This window comes from Oncorhynchus nerka, linkage group LG24 (genome assembly GCF_034236695.1).
Source record: "Oncorhynchus nerka isolate Pitt River linkage group LG24, Oner_Uvic_2.0, whole genome shotgun sequence".
In the NCBI taxonomy this organism is placed as follows: Eukaryota; Metazoa; Chordata; class Actinopteri; order Salmoniformes; family Salmonidae; genus Oncorhynchus; species Oncorhynchus nerka.
Window position 1 is genome coordinate 64,275,314 of NC_088419.1, and position 21,610 is coordinate 64,296,923.

Below are 21,610 nucleotides of genomic sequence, written 5' to 3' on the forward strand. Positions count from 1 at the left end.
CATGTATGTTGAGGTCTAGGCTATAACTGCAGGCAGGGATAAAACGGACCAGGTTTCTGATTTAAATACCCTGGCAGTAATTCCATACCACAGCCACCAGCTAATCAGAAAACAATTTGGCTGTATCGATCTATACAGTATTGAAGATTCTAAACCAGCACAACATAATCTTCCCCTGTGGAATTAGACACAAAGACATATAGGATATGTCCCTAAGCCAACTGGGCCACACACTATTATCCTTCTAGGTAACTTTTGACAGGCTGAAGTTCTCAGAAATACACTAGTATCACAGACTTATTTTCATCCCAAATGACGTTATAGGAGGGAGTAATAATGACTATCCATCTACAATGGATGAAAATAACAGGCTATGCATTTCCTCCCCATTCAGCTTAAGCATTCAGAGCATAGCATCCTCATCTGCCACAGACAGGCGCCGCAGCCTCTCCTCCCTATTTCTAAATATGTTTTTCACCCATTTACAACAAATTAAGTTTCCCTCAAAGTGAATTTCAAGCTTGGCTGCATTCAGAGGGTGAGCAACTCTCTTTTCATTAATTTTCATTCTTTTCTCCTAACAAATGATCTACTGTACACCTCGCTCTCTCTCTCTCTCTCTCTCTCTCTCTCTCTCTCTCTCTCCCCTTCCATATCTCTTTCTATCTCTCCTCTTTTCTCTCTTCTTCCTTCCAGGGTCCCAACTCCCCACTATGGGTCTAGCAATGGAAAGCAATTACACTGTCAGAAAAGTGTATTCTGACCTATTAAAAAACCTGAACACTTTTAGAAAACTATTTCTTCTTTTTCCTCTTCCTTGGCCCCATGGGAGAGGAGGACTGACACTAAAATGAAACAGATACTTTTTTACATGCACGGTCCTCCATCCATGGAGTCATCTAGAAAGTAGTGGTTAGTAAATATTCATTGTCGGGCGGCAGAGAGAGCGAGAAGGACGGCAAGTGCAGAGCTTTGTGGCTTGGATGAGATTTCTCTGAGAAGGAGCAAACGAGCGTGTCTGCTGCAGCGGATCCATTTGAGAACGCATCCCTTTTCCTCTGTCACTCGATAACTCACTCTCCCAACCACCTCCACATGACTCCCACACTGCAAGGCAACACCTACAGTACCCACTCTCCCTCAGCAGAGCCTTCCTTCCCAGCACCACCACTACCTACCTAGCCCACCACTGGAGCTAGGTGCCAGTGAGAAATGTCATCCCTGCACTGTGAGGCTTGTGGGTCTGCTAACAGTACCACCTCTCCTCTGGTGCCGATACCTCAGTATGTGAGGACAGGGTTGTTGATGATGGAGAAGATCTATCTATTATAGGCGAGTGCAGCAGGAGAGAGAGGATGAGAGAGGAGGCAGAGGTGTTGTATCTGAGGCTGAGAGAGCTGCTGCCAGCTAAGTGACAACATAAGCCATGCTGGGTGATATCCTCCTGTCCATAAAGCACCCCTCTCCTCTCTCACCACTCAGTCATTCTATCTGCGGGCCCGTGAATATAAAGTAGCTCACAGAGCCGCTCCACAATATTGAGAGAGCGTTAAGCCTTAAAGGTGTGAGCGATTTCCAATTTCAAAAATAAATATTATCTCTGACTGAGCAAATCTGCTCTTTTTGTGCCTGCATTATAATAAGTCAAGTTGGAAAATACACCACCATCTGACAAACATTCTACTGAATTATCTTTCTACCACACATAGGCTATGGCCTCCAATTCCACTTAAGATAACGTATGTTAATGACAATGGCCACTGTCTCCACCACACTAGCCATACCTACCTTTTCTCCAGCCCACTCCATTCTTTCGTCATTACTATACTAAACACTGGTGAGATGGCATTGCTATAGGGGTCATGATATGCAATAAAGCACTGAGACAACAGCCTAGAGGAATCTCATTGGTCTAGATAAAAGGCCAGCTCAATAGCATGGGGTCGGATAAACCGTTTTATCTTCAATTTCATGTGGAATAAATTCCTTGCTCTACTGTTGGGGTCAGAGGCCAAGCCATTGATCCAACCTCGCTGAGATATAACAGGTGAAACAGACCCATTTATATCCCTAAATGCACATCCAGCTACATCAGCACTTTCCAACTATGTTGGAATATAGGTCAAATACCAATAAAGGCCAGCTTCTTGTCATAGCAACCAGAGCAGCCAGGGTCAAGCAAAAGTGATCATGCATGACCCCACAACCCTTCAGAAAGTTTGAGCCGCGGTCTGGTGTATGACATTCTAGGCTGCTGCAGTGTTATCATCTATAGGCAAACAGCATTCCTAGGCAAGACGTCAGAACCAGAGATCATCAATTCCCTCTGTACTTCCACTTAGTGCGGTCGCTGTATGTGATATTGTGCTCTCAGCTCATACAGATGATAATGAAGGCTTGCCCAGGCAGTCTGATAGAGGCTCAAAAATACCAGTCAGCTGTTGGAGGGCTCTCCAAATTAGACCGCCATCATAGAATCATTCATGGAAGAACAGACATGGCTGCTGTCAACAGCATCCTCGAACGGGGATGTGAAAGAGTGGACACAAAGGGAGAGCAAAATGCTTCATGATGTTGTGTGAGACACTTTGGCTGCTGTTAAGCCAGTAAATGGCAAGACCTCGTGCAATTACCCAGCAGCCTGGTTTCACACAGCATGGCCATCCATCCACCATGCAGTAGGAAAGACAAACCTAGTCTCCCTCTCTTCTCTTCTCTTCTCTAGCATCAGCTACTAACGCTCAAGTCAGTTTGACCTTCTCTCCTAGCGGAAGGTAGAGTGGCTATTGATTAAATCTTGGCACGCAGTGTACAAACACAGCGATAAGCCCAGCAGACAGCCGCAGTGCCAACTCCGTGGGCCAAAGGCCCCTCTCATCCTTTATTCCCACTAACAGGCACGAAGACACAGTCCCCTACAGCCTGTCTGCAGGAGACCCAGTGGCCATTAGGACCGTAGAAAATCACCTTCCCAGACCAGCACATCATCTGACGTTTCCACACGCCTCTTTCCTCCTGGGAGCATTGGGATGGAAGGGCCTCTTTACATCCTCAGTCTGTGTGAGCCCTGAACGTTTGAAGGTGACATCCACAGGGCACTTAGAAGGCCTATTATTGTAGACAAGCTCAGAGCTGGTTTAGAATGAGGAGCAAAGGGTTTTGTGGTTATTACAGCAAGCATTGTGTAACTCCGTTGCAACAATGTCAGTTTATTGTGTTCCTATGTCAAATTTGAGGAACTTGTTTTCCTTATTTAAGCTGCACACTTCAAAATGATAAAATCCTCTGTTTTGAGAAAATACTTTTAGGGTGATTCTTTTTCCCTCATAAAACACAGTAAGTATTGTGGAACTCAGTGATGGCAGCTGAGGGGTGCAGACTTAAGGATGGTCATCGACTCCTCACTTATCATCCTGAGCAGCTCCTATTTGCACATTAATCATAGATGGCTGCAGATAAGGGCTGCTTTGTCAGAGGTGACAAATAGTGCCACAGTTGGCCATCATGACAGGAAAGGAATGGTAAAAGTGCTTTCTCTGCAACTCCTAGACTGACTCTGCCCATAAGAAAATGCTTTGTCAACTTGTGTAGCAAACACACTTGGTGTGCTTTCAATACTGGGCCCTGGCCGTCTTTTTAGCAGTCAATACGAGAGAAATGGTGGAATAGTTTAAGGAAACTTCTGCCTGGAGTGCACACACTTGTTAGCAGAGAAAGGTCCAAACAGCATCCACTCTGTCTTCATGGACTTGTCCCTCAGGGGGAGAGTAGCTCACACAACAGTCAAGGAATGGATTGTAGGAGAAATGTTCAGAAAGAGAGAACAGGGGAATGGATACACTGCCTAACCCTTCCAACAGAAACCCTATAAAACCTTTCATATAACCCACTAGTCCATCACAGGACTGTAGACCATCACAAAGAATGTGTTAGGGTACAAGAAGCAAGAGAGACATCCAGTATGTCTGTAATGTCTGTCTTAAAAGAGCTGAAGGAAAGGAACCTTTGGCCATAAACAAAAGCCCGAGCTGCCTGTTAAATTTTCACAGATGAACAGAGGTTTTTAAAACCTCACCCCACATCTCATTGAATGACACCTGGGCAAAGCAGATGGCAAAAAAGATTTCCATACACTGACTGACAAACATGCAAACGCATACTGCTTAGTATGCTTACAAAGCTTTGGTGTTCACCTACAGTAGCACATACGCCATCAAAAAGCTGTTTTACTATTGGTCCCTGAAGCAGATCTAGGCGCTATATAAAAAGGGAGTGGAGAAGAGAGAGAGAGAGAAAAAAACGATAAAGGGATGGTAGAGAGACGGAGGCTAAAAGGCTATATGCAGTTCAAGCATTTGTTATTATCCCAGAAGTGCAATTATAGTAGTCCTCCCCTATTACAGTGGAGCTATGATCTCTCTTTGTGTTTGGTGGAGACGAGGCATCACAATTACTGCAGCTGTTTATCGGTAGGAAGGTAGACCTAGTGTGCTACAGCTGCTTGGCCCTGAGGCCTGATTCCCTCTGCTTGTCTTCCAGTCTCTAAGGCTGTCACTCTGAGTCCAGTTGGTCTCCTCCTCATCTTTTCTTACTTTGGCACTTGTTTACATTCCCTGAGACATCAGCCAATGTACACACTGACGTAACCCTCCTTTCAAATCCCTCCAACAATGAAAGTTGAAAGTTAATGCGGAGTAGCAGAAAAGTGGAGGAACTGTGTCACTGACAAATTCTAGCCCTGCAGTTCTGACAAGCACTTTCAGGCTCATTCTGGTCTGAAACAATCCAAGCAACCTCTGATTTATAATCACACCTCAAATGTGTAGCTACATCTCTGAAATCAAGCTTTCCAACAAGTTCCATTTGGAGCTATGACTAGCCTATGAGCAAGCCATACCTAATGATCAGAAATAAGGAGCATTGTACAGCACACTTTCTATCTCATGCCTTCATGCACAAGTTAAACTGAGTGAGAGGCTGATTGAAAATGCTATTGTTCATGCTAAGGCAATCAGTCAAGCTCACCAGTGAACGCCACACTAAATGTTGAGGCTTTTGTTTTACCCCTGATGATTTACTATAGGTCCATTTGCTATTTAATGCCACAGTGTCATTTCTTCATGGAGTCTGCATCTGAAAGGGCAATGGAACAAAAATCACTCTTTCATTGTGTGGGTAGATATGCACATGTGGTTTCTGTGTGTGTGTGTGGGGGGGGGGGGGTTCTCTCAACCATCTTCACCTGGAATGCTTTTCCAACAGTCTTGAAGGAGTGCCCACATATGCTGAACACTTGTTGGCTGCTTTTCCTTCACTCTGTGGTCCAACTCATCTCAAACCATCTCAATTGGGTTGAGGTCGGGTGATTGTGGAGGCCGGGTCATCTGATGCAGCACTCCATCACTCTTCTTCTTGGTCAAATAGCCCTTACACAGTCTGAAGGTGTGTTGGGTCATTGTCCTGTCGAAAAACAAATGATAGTCCCACTAAGAGCAAACCAGGTGGGATGGCGTATCGCTGCAGAATGCTGTGGTAGCCATGCTGGTTAAGTGTGCAATGAATTCTAAATAAATCACTGACAGTGTCACCAGCAAAGCACCCCTCACACCTCCTCCTCCATGCTTCACGGTGTAACCACACATGTGGAGATCATCCGTTCACCTACTCGGTGTCTCACAAAGACACGGTGGTTGGAACCAAAAATCTCAAATTTGGACTAATGAACCTTTCCTCTGCAGCAGAGGTAACTCTGTGGCGGTCCTCATGAGAGCCAGTTTCATCATAGCGCTTGATGGTTTTTGCGACTGCATTTGAAGAAACTTTAAAAGTTCTTGACATTTTCCTGATTGACAGACCTTTATGTCTTAAAGTAATGATGGAGTGTCGTTTCTCTTTGCTTATTTGAGCTGTTCTTGCCATAATGTAGTATGGACTTGGTCTTTTATCAAATAAGGCCATCTTCTGTATACCACCCCTACCTTGTCACAACACAACTGATTGGCTCAAACGCATTAAGAAGGAAAGAAATTCCACAAATTAACTTTCAACAAGGCACACCTGTTAATTGAAATGCATTCCAGGTGACTACCTCATGCAGCTGGTTGAGAGAATGCCAAGAGTTTGCAAAGCTGTAATCAAGGCAAAGGGTGGTTCAAATATAAAATATATTTGATTTGTTTAACACTCTTTTGGTTACTACATGATTCCATATGTGTTATTTCATAGTTTTGATGTCTTCACTATTATTCTACAATGTAGAAAATAGTAAAAAATAAAGTAAAACCCTGGAATGAGTAGATGTGTTCAAACTTTTGACTGGTACTGTATATGGTAAGCTCTTCCAGCTAACATGTATCATGTGGGTGTGTGAAGCCACTGGAGGGACTTGGGCTCTTTACTGCAGCAGACGGAAAGGTCCCCTCATCCCTCTCTCATTGCAGGTCGTAATGAGATTGCTGGGCCGGGCTGTCAGAGATCCAGGACCGCAGGACATTAAAAGACAAATAAGGCCATAAAACGCCTCTATGACTATGCATACTAAACTAATCCTTAGTCTGAGTGCCAACTGACTCAGTTTTATGTCTGAACTTCTTGTATTTATCACAAAGTGCTGGTGAGGCTAAAAAGTAGAACTAATGCTGCACACTTTGGAGCCCTCATTTTGTACTTGGACATGTCATAGGACAGTGGGAAGCATAGAAAAACTAATAGAATTCTAGAATTCTAATTATATGATGGGAACTATTGAAGGAATATGCCGATACCTGTTCTTGTCTTTGTTGCCAATTCTGGGCTCCTATTAGTTGAGAGATCACATTCTGAAATTATTCTTCACCAACATCATCTGCCCTTTCAAACCATATTTCATAAAAATGTGACTCCTCTAAAAATGTACGCCACATTCCTTATTAATAAATGCACTTTCAACATTGCCCCTTGCAGCTAGCTCTCCTTGACAAATGTTATTTAAAAAAAAAATAATACAAATATAATAATAATAAGCATTTCTAATGAGTTTTTCTCCTACTATTATTTGATAAGAGCAGACAGTACTGCAGGCAGTGTGAAAGATCCTCTTCCTGTTCCTGTGAAAAGAGAAAGCTCTCCTGATTACAGGCAGCAGTGTTCTCCCTCAGAGGGCAACCAGCGTGCAGCGCTGCACAGGCACAACACAGCGAGGAGACACTCTGTGTGGCTCAACCAGCCTCACCACCACACCACCTACAGTAGCACAGTCAAGGATCCCTCCTGTCCTCTGGCTACAATCACACAGAGTTGAACAGTCATACTGATAACATGAAAATGTGAAGGGAGGACTGGTGGATAGACCTGGGCTGGGGCTCTTTGGTAGTCTGTTGAAAACTGTTTGATGAGGGAGAGAGGACACACACGTATACGCACGCACGCATGCGCAAGCACACACACACTCACCACACTGAGCCCCAGCTGCTCCCTCTGCAGGTAGTCCAGGTTCCTGCGCTCCAAGCTGTCCAGGTAGTGCTGCAGTCTGGTGTAGGTGTAGGGGTAGCAGTAAGCAAATTGGTACACATCATCCTCTCGATCAAAGCAGAAGGCAAAAGACATCACGTAGTTTCTCCGATGGTCAGGGCAACGGTAGTAGTACACATTCTTAGTCGGGAGTCTTTGCCTGCAAGGACAAGGGAACATTTCAAGGATTTAGAGAAAATTCATGTCTCATATACAATACATACTGTATACATATTAGATAATTCCCTCAGAACCTTTCCCTAGACTCTATCAGGTTGATAACCGATTATAAAGGGACAACTGCTTGCAGCATTTTGTCTATAAGGTCATTGGTATCAATGTGAGAGCATGGAACAGTACGGAAAGTTTCTAGTCTCGCTGTCATCCGGTCTGTTGTGGTAATGCCGAGGGCTACAAGGAGAGTGATCCAGGGGCCTTAAGTAGGGATCAATCAGAAATGTGACACTACTGCATCCCCTACAGCCTCTCAGTTTACTGCTCTGCTCTGCTCTCTCTATTCCCCTGGCTGCCTCTGCATCTCCCCTGTTCACTGGGCATCATCTGAGTTGCATCCCAAACTAACTGTATTAAGCAGTAAATAAAGAAGGACAATGGTAGACTATGGATATTTCATACAGGCTAACAATTGATGATACATCCCAGCTGAATGAGTGTCTACGCAGCTGATAACTGCATATAAAGCCTGTGCACATGCAAATAAAAAAGCTGACAACAAGGATATGTGAGAGAAAAGGTGGGAGGGGGGGTGAATAACGATCCACAACAAATGTTGGCAAAGAGGAGTAGAAGAGAGTGAATCTTCTGAGAGGGGAAAAAGCAATAACGGACAAGCATTGAGCTGAGGCCACAGAGAGGATGATGGGAAGGGGAGGGGGAGAGATAGTGAGTGAGGAGGAGGGAGACAGAAGATAAGGGGAGGATGAGAAAGAGGAGGCAGATCAGAGGCTGTGATGGCAGGCTGGCGTCTCTCCTGTAGGACCAGGATCAGATTGAGATGCTATCTGTATCTGATAGCAGCCTGCCGTCCTGAGCGGCCTATCTGATAAGCAGAGGGCAGCAGGCAGCCTGTCTCAAATGAACCTGGGACTCACTGACCCCCCTCTCAATAAGCCCCATACTCTCAACTAGGGATGGGCAGATGGGAAATAGGCTGTTGGTTTTTATGCTGACGTGCGCGCGCACACACATGCATATATATATATACAAACAAACACTCAAAGAAAATGCTGCTGCCGCTACAAAGTGAAATATAAAATTAAAATCAAACCAAATTAGCCGAGTTGTATAAGGCAAAGTGAGGAAAGGAGGTAGAGGAGAAAGTGTTCCTATCTCTGTGCAAGTGTGCCTGTCTCAGCAGAATACTAATGCAGCCACCCCGCCCTGCCTCATGCCTGGCTGAAGGGAAGGAGAGAGAAAGAGGGGAGAGAGGTAGAGAGAGGGGAGTGAGAGGAGAGGGGGCAGTAAGCAGTGCTGGCCCGCCCCCCTCCAGAGAAGGCTCTTATCCAGTGTCTGCAGAGCCCCAAGGCTGGCTGCCTGGGCGGGTGCCTCTCCCACACCCCTGTACTGCATCCTACAGGGCATTAGGTGGCTGACGAGCTAGTCGACAATACTACTGGGCACGGGCCCAAAGACATACACCACACATTTGTATGTATACATGTGCTCAACAAGCGCCATGAAGAGAAGGAATGGGAGAAGGAAGCAATCATTTAAAACTTTTCTTTTAAGAATTTCTACATTTTCACTAACTTTAATCTGCTTGTGTAATCAAGTATACTCAGTGTGATATTTTGGGATCTTGGCTCATGCAATTACCTTTCATTTAAATCAAATATATTACCTTTCATTTAAATAAAAGTATTTTATTCCTAATCAAACATATTGGTGGAATGTGGGATGAAAAATGTGTATTGGTGAAGTGTTTGTCCTGTTCATGTGAATTACACACACACACACACACACACACACACACACACACACACACACACACACACACACACACATACGCACAAACACACGCACGCACACATGGACGCCCACACAAACACACGCACGCACAAACACATGCACGCACAAACACACGCACACACAAACACACGCACGCACGCACAAATACACACACGCACAAACACACGCACGCACAAACACACACACGCACAAACACACGCACACACACATGGACGCCCACACAAACACAGCACAATGATAGTTTGTGTCAGGAGGTCCCAGGTGTTTTGCTTCCTCCATTGCTTGTCCAGGGCTGAGTGCAGGACCTTCTGCTGTTCCCTGCACACCCAGGAGACCTGGCAGGCTGAAAACAGGGGGCCGCATTACCTTGTCACACCCCACCTCGGAAGAATGAAATAAGATGACACTTTATCCAGTTATTTATTCATCTATCTGTTTGGCATTATCCAGCCGGGCAGCTCTTCTCTGTACCATTTGACCTTGTTGGCTACTGAGCGAGTCTTCGATATTGATTGTAATTACACAACAGGAATTTACTGCTGGCCATCGCAGGACTGCTTTACTGTTATGGGCCAAAGAAAATAGCTTTGTGTCTTCCTCTGGAGAGCAGCGATGCAGAGGCTGCTGTCCCCCTGGTTTATATCTCTGCAGTGTCTGCTCCTGAACGGCTGTTGGCAATTCGTTTTATCTAAATAATGCTGCCCCATGCCTCTCGTACTTCAGGATGTGGTACAGTGCCCCCATTCCCAAACAGATTTATCACTGCATGTGGCAACAACAAAAAAGCCACCTCCAATGATAATGTGCACAAACGTGGTTTCACAATTCAGTGCCACAGCAGACACACGCTCACACGTCACAAATATATTCTACACCACGGAAAGTTCCATCCTAAAGCTCAGAACGAGGGCTGTGAGACGTGTTAACACAACTTCCATACAAGAGCCGGCATAAATGAAGATAAGAAAAACAAAACTCTGCTTGAAATGTCTTATGTGATAACACGACTTCTCCAGCAGAATCCGGGTCAACACCAAAGAGAGCAGAGCACTGGCAGCTAAAAGCCTTTACTGAGGTGTCACTCTCCTTCCCTCTGCTTTTCAACTTCTCAACTGTTAGCAGATACAAGAGGGGCTTTGATTTTGATGTTGATCTGTTTCCTTCAGAAGTCTCAGAGATGAGGGATAAAATTGGTAGCTTTCATACTAGGGACATCTTGTCTACATTCTCAAATCAATCAAGCGTAGAGGTCACTGCAGTCACGCTACTCGCTTCTCTCTCTGCTCAAAGCTGAGCCTGTCATGCGCTCAATGTTGGGAATGGTTTAAAATATGTCCCACAAGTGCCACAGTTCTACACCATCAATTTGTGACAAATGGAAGCTCTGTTCCTAAAATAAAAATGTTTACATTTGGATGATATTTTTCACAATGATACTATACAACCATAATGTACTACCAGCCGCATTTGAAGAGCCAATCTCTCTACCTACGCTGCCAGATGTTGAACAATTTCACTTTTGTTGAAACATGGCACAGCCTCCTTCTTTTGCATACTAATCCAAGCAGAAAATAGCTTTAGAATGATCTGAAAACAGTCAAGTATGCCTCCTACTCACATGTGTGATGTATCTATCCATCTTTTTAGGATGCAGATCAGACATAAAGACGGTATCCAATCGCACTGTTACTAAGCAACCTCTCTTGCTTTGTCATTCTGTTGGCCGTATGTGATCACTGATGGTATACTGTAGTATAGTGTATAGTGGTTGCCACTGCATGTCACTGAATGTCCTGGAAAGCATAAAATCAGTGTGTGGGTTTAAAACAATGTACAGTAGTCATGGGTTGTTAGTAGGCTCCGGGCTTTCCTTTGGAATGGCATCTCAAAGCCCACTTTCTGTGGAGACAATAAGCAGTTTACAGAGACATCTGAGCCTGAACAGGGACCCTCTGAAGCTGAGTGGTTTAAACAAGCCGCTGGAAGATTTTCTAAGGTGTTAGCATCAAAACCGTTAAGAGATTTAATTTGCTGTCTTGTCCCTTTTTCCACAGCATTTTGGGGAAAGACAGAAGTTAAAATAGGCATCACACGTGAGATGTGACATCCATGTCAGAAGTGTTCACTTCTCACCATTCAAACCTCATGATTTGCTTGTTCTATTCAGTCTAGGTAAAGCTGTCTCCCCAACATTATGCTGTCTGATATCAGCGTTTAAAATATCATTTTCTTTAGAGACTACAGTAATGACAAACCCTTGGGTGAATTAGATGAACAAACAGGCGAACAATCAATATCAGATCAAATTCCTAGAGCTTACCATGATTGAATAGTATGCAGCAGCAGATACAGTATTCTATCAGAGTTAAACAAATCCCACCTAAAAGCACCAAGTACTATGTGTAAGAGCAAAAAATGCCTTGGCTCCGTACTTTGTTCTATTGCAAGAGCATGCGGGTGATGCTTCACCTCCACTCATAAATGCTATGGGGACATAGCCATGTTAGAGCTAAGAGCCTGGCGAACAGCAACACACACATACAGCCTCCCAGACCTTAAATCATTGGGTCATTAGACCTGAAACCATAAACTCAAAGACCCAGAGAAATGCACTGGGGTTGTATATTCCAATCTGCTTGCATGCAGAAATGGAAACTATGAGGAACTTGAGCCACGTCCAAGACACTAAGTTGAAATTCACTAATAGCGGTTTCTTACATCTATAAAAAAATCAAAATTCTTTCTCTATTTGGACTGGTGATTAAATGTGAAATCATAGACTGACATAGAGTGGATTTTCAGAGTATTAAATTAGAGGAGGTAATGGATGAAAGTGGATAATGGATAAAAATGAGAGCTATTGTTGCAGAGAGGAGTAAGAAGGAAGTGGATTATATAGGTATCAGGTCACATAAGAACATGTAAGGTCGCTGCGCATCACCATGGTGCTTCTTCTGTTTATCACACAAACAAGACATCACTCCCCAGCTCACTTTTATTCACGTTTTAAGAGCGTCGCAAATTCTCTCGACCAAATCACTCAGAACACACACACTGGGTATTTAAGTATTCAGCTAGAGGCATCGACTCAACTTCAGGGTTCGTTTTATGGCGTCATTAAATATATCAAAATAAGTCATCAAAATACATGCCATTAGAATTACTCAGTGGGCTCGGGGGTGATAAATTACGGTACTGCTGACAGTTCTTTGAAACGCAGTGGAAGATTTTTTCCAGTTTGGGTTGGCTGGGTAGTGGTGGTATGGAGGGAGCCAGGCAGGCAGCACTGTAAAGTGGGTTCATACAGTAGGGTCAGTGGTGAAGCATAGAGGCTTGTGATGGAGGACAGTCCTTCTACAACCCCTCTTCTGGTGAGTGGGCTGCATTATATTACTCTGTGGTGCGGAAATATTCCACTCACATCCGTGTGCAAACAGTGGACCTCATTCATACACATATCACTCATGCACAGCCGGTTCAACAGACAGACATCTCCACGGGTGTTATGTGGATGTCGATGTGATGTAGGGCCAGTGGCTTGCGATCGCATTCTGAATCAAAACCAGGGCAAACATGTCTTAAATGAGGTCTTGAGAATCCTGTCCTGTCTGATCAAGCAACCTTGTACCGTGGTCAGTGCTCAGAATCATCCTGGAGAGGAGTGTAGCTGTGCCAGCACCCTGATTGACCAGCAGATGGCCACACCTCTCGGTGGTGTTCAGTAGTGGCATGACCTTCCCCTCCCTGCTACAGACAGTCCCAGGTCCACTCGCCTGTCTTTAGATCTCTCTAAAGTACTGTGGTCAATACCATAGCACTAAACTTCATCCAAAACCTGTGAGCCAATCTGAAAGTTTGAATACAAACTTGGTGTGGATAGTTTAGATTTTTCTCAATTTGATTAACAGTGGACTATGTGCCAGACAGGGCAGAGGGTTGACTACACCGCAGCACCCTCCCCTCCCCCAGGCCCGCCCATGGCTCCATGCTGGTGCAGCTACAGGTCCCACTGTGCTGAGAGCAGATGATCACCCTGCCATCGCCAGCGTGGCGCCACCAACCCCCTCTGGGGCATGAGGGCAGGTGGCATTAGTCTGGGAGGGGGGCACTAACACGCCACAACCATGATGTCAGTGTTTTATCCTGGTGTGTTGATAAATGTGTAAGAGGGGTTATGATAACAGGAACAAACACCAGCTCCCCATGCACCTACACCATGCAGCATTAGACCCCACCCCACATTAGTGTTCAGTCTCAGCCAGGTCCCAGGGGAGCCACAATGCCACAGAGTGGTCTGGCTGACGGCTGACACCAACACACCCATCACACCCATCATACTAGGACTACAGCTAATGTGAATATGCTAAACATGGAGTAAAGTGAATGTCATAATGACTCATAATAGAAAAGCTGTTTGAGATGCACTCACTTCTGTAGACAACAAAAAAACTGCTGGCCTTGCCCAGCAGCAAACAACAGAGAAATCACACATTCTATTAGACACACTGATAAATCAGTAAAAGGTGGCTGAAAGCATGTTGTAAACAAATAGTGTCTATGAGATAAAGAGAGAGAGAGAGAGAGAGAGAGAGAGAGAGAGAGAGAGAGAGAGAGAGAGAGAGAGAGAGAGAGAGAGAGAGAGAGAGAGAGAGAGGGAGAGAGAGAGAGAGAAAGAGAGAGAGAGAGAGAGAGAGCAGGTGGAGTGGTTGTGAGACCTCTCTCTCTCCTATACTCTCCTCTCCCAGGGGATATGTGGATGTGTCTACTGTCTGCATCAGCTCACTGGGTGGAGTGGACCCAGGGAGACAGCCTGGCGCCAGACTGGCTGGCAAACAACACTTCAGACACACTCACACACTCACGCACACATAAGCACACAACCAACTCAAAAAAACAACAACAAAAACACACACATTTCTTAGATCCGAGACATACTGTAGAGCAATCTGCTCCTGACAACTGTACCGCATTCATTCTCCATAGAATAGCTCTCTCTGTTAATTACAGGAAGGCAGACATGTAGCTTAATGTAGCCTAGGGCAGTGTGCTGGAGAGATGCTGTTGAGATGGTGGAGTGACAGGGCTTTTTCAGGGCTAATGCAGATGCATCTCCAGATTCAATTTGCCTGCTCTCTGATAGCATTATCTTCCCAGACAGACAACCTCCCCTCTCACTCCTTTGTTGTCTGTGAACTTACCTCAAGTATTTACGTAAACATTCATACTGGGATAGGACAGGAGTCTAACGTGAAATGTGTAATGATTCCTGTAGAGTAAACCATATACAGTAAATTCACCCGCAGGTTCCTGAAATATATAAGTTGTGTTGGAAATGTGGTCATCAAAGGAGACATGTATTCTGCAACAAAAAAACGTCATTTCTGAAAGTGAAATTCCAATGATGAAAGTATTCCCATCTCAGCTCTCTGTGTAAAACCTCTTTGTTGCTTTCTCTCAGCCATAACGTAAATCTAAAAAATGCACATCCACATAGTCATTAAATAGAGTACGACAACAATGATCTCAGCCGTATCATAACCATGTTACTGTGTCTGTGTCACTATGACTCATCAGATAGAGGTTAGGCTGATGAGATCATCCACTCTCCTGATGGCAACATGACAAATCATGAGGTCACAATGAGGTCATCAGAATAATGTCATACACTTAGAGTGATGTCATAGTGTACACAGGAAATGAAGAGCATGAACCATGAATTTCACTGGAGAATGACCTCACACACACACAAGGACATTAGGACAAAGGATAGCTACAATCCTTATGAGATTCAAAACAATAACATCATATTGGAAAGGATCTGCACTTTGGATTTAGGATACTGCCTCAACAAAAGCTTCAAGTATAATTTGACCACAACCGGCATTAAAATAATCATTGTGATTCTACTACAAAAATGCTACATTTTCCACTTTGTTGTTTTAAAAGAAGCCAATTTTACACAACAACCAAATCCAGCAGGCTCTTCGCCTTCTCTAAATGGAAATCAGTGTTGTGCCTGTTAGGGCATGGCAGGTGAGTCTCTATCTCTCTCTGCTTTCTCTCTCCCCACTACCACCCAGATCTGTAAACCATCTGTCCCCTGAGGGTGTCCCTGCCTGGCACAGCCGGCCAGCCTGTCTGACCACATCCCCCCTGGCACCGGTGGCAGCTGTGGTGTTTGGGCTCTCTCCGCTCGCTGCCTGCAGGCAGACTGGTGGCTCCAGGTGCCAGGGGGGTAACTGGGCGCTCGGGCTCCCAGACAGCAGATGCTGCCAATTAACTTCCACGCCACAGGCTGGTATTGGGGCTGGGGGAGCGGGAGCAGGAGCGGGCACCGCACTTATTGAGGTTGACTGGAGTCAGCTAGCGAATCACAGGCTTAGCACAGGACTACTATCCTCTTACTGTCTCTGTGCCCTGTCCCGGGGCACCACATGTCACATCAGAGCCTCTGAAAGGCACAGCTCAATTACGGTAGAGGAAGAAACAATACATTACCCTTCACACTCCACCGCCATCACTCACAGTCAAATCACCCGAGCATCCGCTTTTGTTTATTCGTATTTGCTTCATTTCCCAGTTATGTTGAATTTAATTTAGAGCCGAATGTACTTTTATCACAGCTGGGCTGGCAATCTCAGTCTTTGATTGAACTCGGCGAATTGTAGCGCAGTCAGAATAACAAAAGGCAACCTTGTGGGATGAAATAAGGCCAGCTAGACCGTAGCCTCTCTAAGAGATGGTAGGAGTATACTGTAGGTGTATAATGGAATAGGGATGGATGACATGACATGGAGAGCTCATCAATAGAGGGAGTGAGACAAAACAGAATGGCCTCCAACAAGTGTGGTGTAGATGAGGAGCAGATTGTGATGAGGGGAGAGGCACGAAATACTGTATTTCACAGGTAGGCCGGAGAGACCATCCCAGCTCTCAGCCTCTCTGATGTGATGTGTTGGTGTGGGTGTGAGTGACAGCCCTGCTCGGCCACAGGACAGCAGTGTGAAAACAGAGCCTGACCCCTGGACCACAGCCCGCCCCGCCCTCTCTTTCTCTCTCTCCTTCCCTCACACACACTCAGCACAGAGGGGATGTGACAGCCATGACATTGGGCAAGAAAGGGGATCAACTCTGCTCTCTGAAGAGAAGGGGCTTTTTGACTTATTGTGGGGGATTTTCTCTCTCTTTCTTTCACACACGTCCACACACACAGTTACATGGAAACACATACACACACGTTTTCTGGTCAGAAACCAAGCAGGGATGAGTTGATAGTGGGTGAGTAATGCGCATTGTTTGCTTGCTTTCTCTGGCTGTGTTGACAGGCCATTACAGTGATTACCTTGGACACTGGGAATTACAGGTCATTTTGGAGAGATTCTGGCTGCCAAAGCCTTGCCCTTAATGCCTCAATGCTCTCAAACAACATTTCTATAGTCGGGTCAACAAAATACAAACCTCTGTATGCCTAATGTAACAGAAAAACAAACAAAGGAAACATACAACTAGAATCTTACACTGATGTTCCACCACATCTGACTTCCATCATCACCCCCATAAAACAACTCCCTAACATATACCTGAGAGTAAAAGCTAACCATCCACACTGTCCCAGGTCACCAACTGATCAACTACATGACTATCCAGCATTGCTTTGCACTAAGCAGCACTGTAGTATTTAATTGATGCTTGCTGCTCTTTAATATCCCTCTTTGTCACCAGAGTCTCATCCGCCAGGTGCAGAGTGACAGATGACTTGTAGCAGAGCTAAGCCAGAATTTTTACTGCAGATTGAAAAGCAGAAAAAGAAAGAAAGAAAGAAATTGCTCCATTACGCCACAAAGGTAAATCATTCAACGTGCTGGAGCCCCGGGAATGTCATTTACACATATCCGTGCATTTTCACATCCAAATACAATTAGATTTCCCCTTGCTGTGTGTGTGTGTGTGTTTTTGTTTTACTATCCTTAGGGTACCAGAAGTCCTCACAAGGATAGTAAAACAAGGAAAATTCAGACAAGTGGTAACTAAAACCCTCACAAACTTTTACAGATGAACAATCGAGAGCATCCTGTCGGGCTGTATCACCGCCTGGTACAGCAACTGCACCGCCCACAACCGCAAGGCTCTCCAGAGGGTGGTGCGGTCTGCCCAACACATCACCGGGGGTAAACTACCTGCCCTCCTGGACACCAACAGCACCCGATGTCACAGGAAGGCCAAAAAGATCATCAATGACAACAACCACCCAAGCCACTGCCTATCATCCAGAAGGCGAGGTCAGTACAGGTGCATCAAAGCAGGGACCGAGAGACTGAAAAACAACTTATATCTCAAGGCCATCAGACTGTTAAACAGCCACCACTAACATTGAGAGGCTGCTGCCTATATACAGACTTGAAATCACTGGCCACATTAATAAATGGAACACTAGTCACTTAAATAATGCCACTTTAATAATGTTTACATATCTTGCATTACTCATCTCATATGTACAGTGGGGCAAAAAAAGTATTTAGTCAGCCACCAATTGTGCAAGTTCTCCCACTTAAAAAGATGAGAGAGGCCTGTAATTTTCATCATAGGTACACTTCAACTATGACAGACAAAATGGAGAAAAAGAATTCCAGAAAATCACATTGTAGGATTTTTGATGAATTTATTTGCAAATTATGGTGGAAAATAAGTATTTGGTCAATAACAAAAGTTTATCTCAATACTTTGTTAAATACCCTTTGTGGGCAATGACAGATGTCAAACGTTTTCTGTAAGTCTTCACAAGGTTTTCACACACTGTTGCTCGTATTTTGGCCCATTCCTCCATGCAGATCTCCTCTAGAGCAGTGATGTTTTGGGGCTGTTGCTGGGCAACACGGACTTTCAACTCTCTCCAAAGATTTTCTATGGGGTTGAGATCTGGAGACTGGCTAAGCCACTCTAGGACCTTGAAATGCTTCTTACGAAGCCACTCCTTTGTTGCCCGGGCGGTGTGTTTGGGATCATTGTCATGTTGAAAGACCCAGCCACGTTTCATATTCAATGCCCTTGCTGATGGAAGGAGGTTTTCACTCAAAATCTCACGATACATGGCCCCATTCATTCTTTCCTTTACATGGATCAATCATCCTGGTCCCTTTGCAGAAAAACAGCCCCAAAGCATGATGTTTCCATCCCCATGCTTCACAGTAGGTATGGTGTTCTTTGGATGCAACTCAGCATTCTTTGTCCTCCAAACACAACGAGTTGAGTTTTTACCAAAAAGTTATATTTTGGTTTCATCTGACCATATGACATTCTCCCAATCTTCTTCTGGAACATCCAAATGCTCTCTAGCAAACTTCAGACGGGCCTGGACATGTACTGGCTTAAAACTTGTTAGAGAAGTGCTTCCGCTGTGGGAATCAAATCAGCGGACATTTCAAGTGCGCCACGTATAGTTTTTGATAAAACTCAAACTTTCATTAAAATTGACATACAATATACTGAATTAAAGCTACACTCGTTGTGAATCTATTCACCAAGTCAGATTTGTAAAATGCTTTTCGGGGAAAGCATGTGAAGCTTTTATCTGGTACCATGCACCCTCAAAAATACTTAAACTTCACCTAACGACAGATTTTGCGTTAGCGTCGCAAACGAAAAGGCTGAAATAAAATATAAAACATTTATTACCTTTGACAAGCTTCTTTCTTGACACTCCTAGATGTCCCATAAACATCATTTAGGGTCTTTTTTCGATTAAATCGGTCCATATATAGCCTAGATATCGAACTCGGAATACTGCGAGTAAAAGAAAGAAAAATTAGCATTTCATAACGTAACGTCGTTTTTTAAAAATCAAAAAGTCGACGATAAACTTTCACAAAACACTTCGAAATACTTTTGTAATGCAACTTTAGGTATTAGTACACGTTAATAAGCGATAAAAATCCTCAGGAGGCGAAGTGAAATCATTAGCTTGTCTCTGTAGGAATTGCTCTCTTCAAAATGTCGAACCAAAATCTGGGCCGGGACAGCAGGAAAGGAGTTCCTTTGTTTCGGTTACACCAAGAATATATTGCGCAATAAATGACGTGACTCTAGACAAGCTGGGGACGCCGTAGCCAATGAAAACTCGTCTCTATGTAATTCTGTTCTCTTTAAACAATTGCCTGCCGGCGCGGAAGAATATATTTTTACATTTTCAGTGAACAGATTTTCATGCACTATTCGACGGAAACGCACGTTCTGTAAATGGCACAGGCGTGATTTAAAGAGTTTTGGAAACGTCTGAGTGTTTCCTATCCACACACACTAACCATATGAATGTACTATATTCCTGGCATGAATAGCAGGGCGCTGAAATGTTGCGCAATTTTTTTTTTTAACTGCGAAAATTCGCAAGATCCATAAAAGGCGACACGTCTGGCACTGCAGGATTTGAGTCCCTGGCGGCGTATTGTGTTACTGATGGTAGGCTTTGTTACTTTGGTCCCAGCTCTCTGCAGTTCATTCACTAGGTCCCCCCGTGTGGTTCTGGGATTTTTGCTCACCGTTCTTGTGATCATTTTGACCCCATCTTGCGTGGAGCCCCAGATCGAGGGAGATTATCAGTGGTCTTGTATGTCTTCCATTTCCTAATAATTGCTCCCACAGTTGATTTCTTCAAACCAAGCTGCTTACCTATTGCAGATTCAGTCTTCCCCACCTGGTGCAGGTCTACAATTTTGTTTCTGGTGTCCTTTGACAGCTCTTTGGTCTCCATAGTGGAGTTTGGAGTGTGACTGTTTGAGGTTGTGGACAGGTGTCTTTTATACTGATAACAAGTTCAAACAGGTGCCATTAATATAGGTAACAAGTGGAGGACAGAGGAGCCTCTTAAAGAAGAAGTTACAGGTCTGTGATAGCCAGAAATCTTGCTTGTTTGTAGGTGACCAAATACTTATTTTCCACCATAATTTGCAAATAAATTCATTAAAAATCCTACAATGTGATTTTCTGGATTTTTTTTCTCATTTCGTCTGTCATAGTTGAAGTGTACCTATGATGAAAATTACAGGCCTCTCTCATCTTTTTAAGTGGGAGAACTTGCACAATTGGTGGCTGACTAAATACTTTTTCCCCCACTATATTTAATGTATTTTATAACACCTATTGCATCTTGCCTATGCCGCTCTGCCATTGCTCATCCATATATTTATATCTATATATTCTTATTCCTTACCTTTACTTAGATTTGTGTGTATTAGGTAGTTGTTGTGGAATTATTAGATTACGTGTTAGAAATTGCTGCACTGTCGGAACTAGAAGCACAAGCATTTCGCTACACTCACAACATCTGCTAACCATGTGTATGTGACCAATACAATTTGATTTGATTGGATTTTTACATTTTGCCAGTCCCCACAAGGAAAAACGCTATTTTAGGTTTAGGTTTAGGGTTACAATTATGGTTGGGGTTAGAATTAAGGTTGGGGTTAGGGGTTACGTTTAGGTTTAGGTATAGTTTTAGGGTTAGGCTTTGGGTTAAGTTTAGAGTTATGGTTAGATAAAAATAAAAATAAATTATTTTACCTTTATTTAACTAGGCAAGTCAGTTAAGAACAAATTCTTATTTTCAATGACGGCCTAGGAACAGTGGGTTAACTGCCTGTTCAGTGGCAGAACGACAGATTTGTACCTTGTCAGCTCGGGGGTTTGAACTTGCAACCTTCCGGTTACTAGACCAACGCTCTAACCACTAGGCTACCCTGCCGCCCCATTAAGGGTTAGGGGTTAGGGAAAATAGGATTTTGGAAGGAATACAACACGGTGTGTGTGTTGCCATGTTTTGATATAATCTCCACCCAGCACTGCCAGAAGAGGAGTGGCCACCAGTCATAGCCTGGTTCCTCTAGGTTTCTTCCTAGGGAGTTTTTCCTAGCCACCATGCTTCTACACCTGCATTGCTTGCTGTTTGGGGTTTTAGGCTGGGTTTCTGTACAGCACGTTGAGATATCAGCTGATGTAAGAAGGGCTTTATAAATATATATGTGTGTGTGTGTGTGTGTGTGTGTGTGTGTGTGTGTGTGTGTGTGTGTGTGTGTGTGTGAGTGAGTGAGTGAGTGAGTGAGTGAGTGAGTGAGTGAGTGACTGAGTGAGTGTGTGTGTGTGT

At 44.2% G+C, this 21,610-nt stretch overlaps 1 protein-coding gene across 1 annotated transcript in view; it reads right to left on the bottom strand.

Annotated features, from left to right (window-relative positions):
- LOC115108423 (cytosolic carboxypeptidase 6-like) overlaps window positions 1-21,610 on the bottom strand; it is a 425,052-nt gene that overhangs the window by 198,424 nt on the left and 205,018 nt on the right. The window contains exon 5 of the mRNA XM_029632715.2: window positions 7,432-7,648. Coding sequence (XP_029488575.1) covers window positions 7,432-7,648 — 217 coding nt within the window. The remainder of the gene's footprint in view (window positions 1-7,431; window positions 7,649-21,610) is intronic.